The 8021-nt window shown below is 41.5% G+C and overlaps 1 protein-coding gene across 1 annotated transcript; it reads right to left on the bottom strand.

Annotated features, from left to right (window-relative positions):
- Positions 1 to 2996: 2996 nt before the first annotated feature.
- LOC119528613 (60S ribosomal protein L23a) lies at positions 2997 to 3520 on the bottom strand. Its single transcript, XM_037828937.1, has one exon. It carries the CDS (start codon positions 3509 to 3511, stop codon positions 3041 to 3043), a length of 471 nt encoding a protein of 156 aa, XP_037684865.1. The 5' UTR covers positions 3512 to 3520; the 3' UTR covers positions 2997 to 3040.
- Between the last annotated feature and the right edge of the window lie 4501 nt (positions 3521 to 8021).

Below are 8021 nucleotides of genomic sequence, written 5' to 3'. Positions count from 1 at the left end.
CAATGAAGGGCATGTCTTCTACAATGAGAGAATTCAATCAGCTGAATTTAATCCAATCAGTTGAAGACTTTTAAGGGAGAAAGAGGGGACCTTCACTTCTTCTTCAGCTAGCCAGCAAAGTATTTCCTGAGGAGTTCATTGAATAGTTTCATTGGAGTTGACAGTTTGCTGCCTGACCTATGGAATTTGGACTCATGAACCCCCACAGTTGCATGAGACACTTTTATAAAATCTTATATTTACAGATATCTCTTGTTGATTCTGTTTCTCTATAGAACCCTAACTAATACACCAGGAATGTGTGAATGGCAGCACCTCTCAATATCTGAAGAGGATGGAAGAGTGAGGGCACCACTGGCAACTCTCTGTCTTGGGAAATTGCATTCCACCTATAGGGTGTCTCCCATTCTGTGTGTGACATGTGACCATCTGACATTCAGACTGAGGATTCCAGTGACAATCCATATAATACATTTTAAAAATTTTGTTTTCAGATGAAAAATGAAAATGCAGAGGAATTTGAAGCATCTCATTGGCTCACATTATGGAAACTTGTGTTGCTCTTGAGTTAGTTTGATTTTGAATCCCCACAGTACATTACTCCTAATTGTAAGACCTTGGGCAAGGTATGTAACCTTGTAGTGAATAGGTTTCCTCTTCTTCAAACTAGGGATAGTAGCAGTACTGGCCCCGTGGGAGTGTTATGAGGATCACACAAGATAACGGCATGAAATCATGTGGCATGGTGCCTGCTACAATAAACTTTGTCTTTTAAAATGCTTGCACTTTGAGTTCTGTTAATCAAAAAAGCTGTTTTTACTAGATTTGGCCAAAAGAATTCTACGTGGGATAGTTAATGGCTCCTCCCCACCTCATTCCCACCCCCTACCCCACGTCTGATGTTGGGCATGGCAAATACATTTCATCTCCCATGTTGGAGCCAATCTATTGATAGCAACTCCTGGGAGTACTGGGTTGAAATGGACTATGATGTTGAATCTAAGCTCAATAGGGAAAAGTGCTGTGATTGATTATCAACATCTGCCAGAGGCACAAGAGGAGAAAACGGAACCAACCCTCCCAGATACAACAGATCTTATTGTTCCAGTTTGCTAATGCTGCCATTATGCAAAATACCAGAAATGGATTGGCTTTTATAAAGGGGGTTTACTTGGCTACAAATTTACAGTCTTACAGCCATGGAAGTATGCAAACCAAGGCATCAACATGAATATACCTTCACTGAAGAACGGCTGATGGCATCCACAAAACCTCTGTTAGCTGGGAAGGCACGTGGCTGGCCTCTGCTAATTCTTTGCTCTGGAGTCCTGGTTTCAAAATGGCTTTCTCCAAAATGTCTCTTGGTATATCTTGGCTTAGCATCTCCAAACATCCTTCTGTTTGCATCTCAAGAATCTCTAAGCATCAGCAAGCATCTCTTGGGGTGTTTTATCCTCTCTTCTCTTCTCTGGAGCAAACTCTGGGCTAGCACCTCAAAGCATCAGCAAGCAACTCTGTTGACTTCCAACGTCTAACGTCTGTGTGTCCTGGCTAAGCATATCCCAGGGCATTTTTCTCTCTCTGCTCTCTTTGAGAGCTCCCTTTAAAGGACTCCAGTAAACTAATCAAGACCTATCCTGAATGGGCAGGGTCAACTCTCCATGGAAACAGTCAAGCAAGAGGTCACACCCTAATCAAAAAGATTAATAACTCTGCCCCCACAAGATTGCATTAAAGAATATGGCTTTTTTTGGGGGGCATATATATCCCAACGAGCACACTTATATAATCTCTGAGCACCCTCAGGACCAGGAAAAGGCCTTGTTCATCCTTATATAACTAGCCCCTAACATAGTTTCTACAACATATGAAAGAGTCAACAAGGTTTGTTGAGTAAGGTGAACATATAAGCAAATGGCTCCATCTTTTTTTTTCCCCACTACCATCACCTCCATTAACTTGAAGGAAATTAGTGTTTTCTAGAAAAACTTTGATCAGAAAGAGGTGCACAGAAGGCTTCCAAGTAGAAACAGCAGAGTTGACCAGACACCTCAAGTGAAGAAAGAGATGCTGAAGGAGGTAAAGCCTGTGGCAGGAGGAGGACATGGGGAAAGGGGATCAGAGGTGAAGTAAGTGGTAAAGCTTATGGGACACAAACTGAAATCCAGCAATGAGGGATTATAACCAAAGTGACTATACTTGATTCTTTGGATTCAATAAAGGAATGTTTTTATGTTCTTACACCAGTATTTTTTTTAATTTGTTGGGTAAGCACAGATACAGAAATATTCCATAACTGGAAATTTATGAGGGTAGCTGTTTAGTGTTTGGTTTTGCTAGCTGTGAAGACAGGTCCTCTGTTGGGTGAAAGCAGCTGATTCGTAAGAAAAACCTACCTTGTGTGGTTTGGCCAAAAAGATAACTAAGATGCTTAGGGATTTGGAGGTATGTGGATAGGAAGTGATCTTGAAGATCAGATCAAGTAGCCAAACTTTCCCATTTTAAGAATTAGAAAACTTTTCCTTTTGGATTTTAGACTCAATCTACTTTTTTCCTAGCCCATCTCGCTATCCTACCACTTATGTGCCATGTACAGTATCTTGCCTTTCGCAAATTAAGGTTAATTAACATTAACTGAGTTTTGGAAATTTAAAACATTAGCAATGCCCTCTTGATCTCACCAGAGACCCATTGGGCATTATAAAACTTGACTGTAACCTGTGTGTACACATATAAAACAAAAATGTATTTATGCATGTACATTATAATTAATGGATAATTACAATTTAATGTTCACCATTAACTATTGAGTCATGCTGATCATTCAGTATATATAGGCAACAGAAAACACCCACTCAAGTTGTTAAACCTGCCTTTGATTTCTTGACTCTAACTTTTATGTCTGGCCCAGTAAATTAAATTGCTCAGTATTCTCCTCTAGAAGAGAAATATTTTCTTGTCATTTGTTTTATTTTTTTTTTTTTTTTTTTTTTTTTTTATGGTCAAAAAGCTTATATTTAGAATTTGCCAGCTGGACTGTTTAGATGATCCCAATTTTGTTGGCAACATCCAAAGCATCATAGTCAGGAGCCAGTCGAACATATGCCTTCTTCTCTCCATCAGGCCTGATCAGGGTGTTGACCTTTGCCACGTCAATATCATAGAGCTTCTTCACAGCCTGTTTGATCTGGTGCTTGTTGGCCTTGACATCCACAATGAACACAAGTGTGTTGTTGTCTTCAATCTTCTTCATGGCTGACTCAGTGGTCAGGGGGAACTTGATGATGGCATAGTGGTCAAGCTTGTTTCTCCTGGGGGCGCTCTTCCGAGGATATTTGGGCTGTCTTCTGAGACGCAGAGTCTTGGGCCGCCGGAATGTAGGTGAAGTGCGGATCTTCTTTTTCTTGTGGCTGTGGACACCTTTCAGTACTGCCTTCTTGGCTTTCAAAGCCTTTGCTTTGGCTTCGGTTTTGGGAGGGGCAGGGGCTTCCTTCTTCGCTTTCGGCGCCATCTTCTTGAAAAGCGTCATTTGTTTTATAATGAACATTAGTCAACCCTCGACTATTGTTGGATATGAAGTTACACAGTAGCCACGTATTAAATATTCTCTGCTGTGTGTGTGCAGAACACAGCTGGGCAAAATAAGCTTCTTTTGGCTCTTGAGAGCACTCAAAAAGCAAGTTCTGAATCAGTTGAGAAATCAGACAAAAGAATAAGGAAACCACTCCATGGGAGAACTAAAACATCATCTTTTGCCACTGATAAAGCTGATATTGGAGAATGTTGGTTTTCTTGATGTTCAATTCCAGAATTAGGTAAACCAGCCCACTCCGTTGTAGACAGTGCTGGGCCAACAGAACAGCCCCCGTGAAACTTACCACATGGAGCAGACAGAAGTATGTACGTGCTCTGCAGAAGAGAGGAACCAGGCCCCAGCCCCAGCAGCACCTTCCAAACTCTCCAATCTGCTTAAATCATTCCAGCGATTCTGCAGTCGTGACAAAGCGATGGTCACCAGGTCCTGTTTCGGAAGGGGTCACTAGGAGGTCATCTGAATACTGAATAAGATCAAACCAAGCAGGAAAAATGATATCATTCCTTTAAATTTAGGCTCCATGAGGACAAGAATTTTTGCTTACTGTTATGCTCCAGTGCTTATAAAAGTCTTCTGGCACATATGAAGTGTTCAAAAAATATTTACTGAATGAATGAACAGGGAGGAGTAAGTGAGTGGACAGAGAGAGAAGGCAGGAGTGTTAGGCATGTGGAGCTCCCTCCTTCTGGAAGGAAACACTGTTCCTCCTCCACCCCCCCACTTCTATGATATATTGTCTAATAAAAACAGCCATCCTAGGAAATCATTATTTTTTATTTCATAACTTTGCCATACTATGATATCATGGCAATATTTGCAGGTAAGGGACAAGGATTATATTAATTGCTAATATTTACTGAGCATATATTAAGTGCCAGACACTGTTCTAAGCTCTTTACAAGTATCGGTTTACATAAATTTCACTGCAGTCATTTGATGTAGGTAGCAGTGGTGGCCCATTCTAGGGATGTAACAAAAGGGCAGTGCCAGGTGCAGTGGGTTCAAATCCAGACATTTGGTTCCAGAGGTCACATTTCTAACCACTGATTATATGTTGTTGATTTACACTTCCTTCTCTCTGTCTGTCTCTCTGTCTGACTCTCTTAACATTTCAGGTGGACTTACTCAACTGCACTTTAACTTAAGGTGTTCTTTTTAAAGTCCAGAGCAACAAACACTAGTCTGGATATCAGGAGCAGTGTGAGTTGCAAGTACTGAAACATGCTCTGGTGTATGAAGACAGGAACTAAGAGGTTGTTCTGGATACGCCACTTAACCTTGCTGCTGCCTCAGCACCCAGCATTTGTACTTTCTCACTCTCATGCCCCACCATATGAAAATTCACTTAGACTCAGACTCGGTGTCCAGTAATCTTAACTCACTTTTGCTTTCCCTGATAACTTGTGGCTTCTACATACTCATGGCTTCTGCTTATCTGTTGGCTGTTTTTCTTTTATCCTAATACCAATGCATTTTTTTTTAATGAACCTAAAGTCAAATTCTCCAAATGGGTGGGTGGGGGGGATGGTGGTTAGGAATCTTATTGGTTCAATTAATCAGTAGTTATGCTTACCATCATGGATTTCAGAAATAGCGAAACTTGAATTCATAACCTGACTCTACCATTTATTGAGTTGTGTAATCTTGGCCAACCATCCTTCAACTCTGTATGATTTAGTTTCCACATTTGTAAAATGGTGATAATTCTACTTAACCAATGCAGTTAGGTTAAATAAGATAATGAGAGTAAGCACTTAGCACAATGTTTGTTATATAGTAAATGCTCAGTAAAGAGTAATTATCCTTATCTTTATTTAATATTGATGTTGTCTTTGTTGGACAATGCCTTTGTGCCAGGCCTTATAGACTATTGGCAAATCTGTAGATCCAACCAGCTTCACCAAAGATAGTGGACTCCCAGGCCCATTTTTGTCAGACAGAACCATGGGCTGGTTAGGTCTTTAGTTCTGCTTCTTCCTAATACAGGAAGTTCTTCCAGTGGTTCACTGTGACTATTGGTGTACCTCATTTTCCATTTTATAGGGGAAGCCAACACCTACTCAGTCTCTATTTTCAGGGAGGCCATAAAGATATGCCCAGTGTTTTCTGTGAGGGAAAAGTGGATACTGCAGAAATTTGTGTCTGTGCAAAATGTAGCTGTACAAAACAAGCTTCTTTTGGGGTTTGAGAGAGCCCAGCAACCACCACTTCTTTTCCCTGCCCAAGTTTTAAGCCAACTGAGGTAAGACAAAAGAGCCAAGCAGTCTGGAAACCAAATGTCACCTTTATTACTGATGAAGTTGATATTGGAGAATGTGGTTTCCATCTACAACCTTCTTGATACTGAACTCCAGAACTAGGCAGACCAACCTGTTCAGTCAAAGCCAGTGCTGGAAGAGGGAGCCCCTAGAGGACTCAAGATTATTCCAGTGTAAAGAGATGATATGTCTAACAGCACAGATCTCTGCCTCAACTAATGTGAGCTACTGTATTGTTAATCTTAAGTGTCAACTTGGGTAGGCTCTGGTGCCCAGTGGTCTGGTCAAACAGTCTAGATACTACTGTGAAGGTATTCTGTAGATGGGATTAACATCTACAATCAGTTGACACTAAATAAAGATTACGTGCCATCCTGTTGGTGGGTCTCATCCTATCAGTTGAAGGTCTTAAAAAAAAAAAAAAAGCAAGAACTGGTGTCCTGGAGAAGAAAAAATTCTGCCTCAAGCTTGCAGCATAGAATTCCCTGCCTGAGTGTTCACCTCACAGGCCTGCCCTACAGACTTTGGATGTGCCAACCCCACATGAGCCATTTCCTTAAAATAAATCTCTTAACATTTATATATATATCTACCCTATTGGTTTGGTTTCTCTGGAGAACCCTGACTGATAAAGCTACCATTGTTATTATCGAGAAATTTGATTTGTCAAATTAAAATGAGGGAGTTTGGTGTTCAGAGTAACATACAATCTGCATGATCTGCTGTTATTTTTCTCGGCTAATGATCTGCCCTTTAACTTCCTACATAAAAGAACTTGAAACTCAATTTTCATTAATCCTGGAAGAAGTGGAAGAAAAATGTGCTTTATTATAGTGAAGAAAGCTTAGACTCTTTCCCTAATGCATTAATGCTCTCAAGTACTTCTTTCCTTGAATCTCTAAAGGATTCAATAGAATTCTCAGAAGAGGCCTTTGAGGACATATGATCCTAAAGAACCCGAAATTGGGGGTCATTAGGATGAATTCCAGTCTGTTTTGTAGCAAACCTTTGAGGCAGCATTTTTCTCCCTTCATTCCTTCCACTCTTCCTTCCTTCTCTCCCTCTTTTTCTCCTCCCTCCCTCCCTTTCTCTCTCCCTCCCTACTATCTACTACTTTTCTTCCTTCCTTCTTTTCTCCATTCCTCCTTTCTTCCTTTCTTTGTTCTTTTGCTAAGGAGCTGTGAGCATGACTGGATGGCTTGGTGCCTAAAAGGAGTCAAGATGAATTAACAGATTCCCCTAAGGGTAAATGTAAAACTGCTAGTAACTTGTTTGCAAAGATAGGAGAGGTGGAAAGTATAAGCCTTATGCCTCCTGCAAGCTTCAGCTTGCTTTCCTAGGAGGAGACTGTTCTCACAGTTCCAACATATATTGTGCGCCTGCTGGCTGTCCTTTGGCTGAGTTCACGAGTTCTTTGGAAAGCAGTTGCAAAACTGTGTCTCGCTTCCTGCATGGGGTGGTTGGGGGTTGTTAGTTTTCTCTTGAGAGTTTTCTGTTGCAGTGGGGACCACGTGGTCTGACAGGCCAAAACCTGAGTGGAGGTCATGTCACAGCCATGTGGGCAGTAGCCCTGGGGATGCCCGAGATGGAAGGGAAGTTAGGATCCCTGACTACCTTGTCTGAAGAATTACCTCCCACCTATTATCATTTTATGTACTCAATCCACTTCAGAGCTCCCAGGTCTATTGAAGATTCTCTTGTTGATGCATTCATTTATTTACTATCTGTCTTCCCACAAGAATATGAGGTGCCCTGAAGACAGGGCCTCATCTGTCCTGTTCACCTCTGCAACATCTATGTCTATGGCAGTGCCAGGCTCATAGGAACTAGGAGATAAGTATTTAATGGATGAATGATTGAACTAGTGAGTCCTGCCTGACATGCTCTGTTCATAGAACAGGTAATAGAGTCACAAAGCGGCTCAGTAACTTGCCTCTAGTCGCAGAGTTAGAAGTTGAACCTGGATAAGAATCCAGTTCTTCTGACTTCATTCTCATTCCTCACCTCCTGCAGGTTTCCAAGCAAAAGTCACCTTCTCAGGGAGGCCGTCCCTGGCCACTGTGTGGGCAATTCCACACTCTCCACTCCAGGCAACCTTCAAATCCCTCCCTGGCTTTATTCCTCCCCCCTTGCCTCCCCCCTCTCCAGCACTTCTCATGACTAATATA

This window comes from Choloepus didactylus, chromosome 3, assembly GCF_015220235.1.
Source record: "Choloepus didactylus isolate mChoDid1 chromosome 3, mChoDid1.pri, whole genome shotgun sequence".
NCBI lineage: Eukaryota > Metazoa > Chordata > Mammalia > Pilosa > Megalonychidae > Choloepus > Choloepus didactylus.
This window is presented reverse-complemented; position numbering and strand designations above follow the sequence as displayed.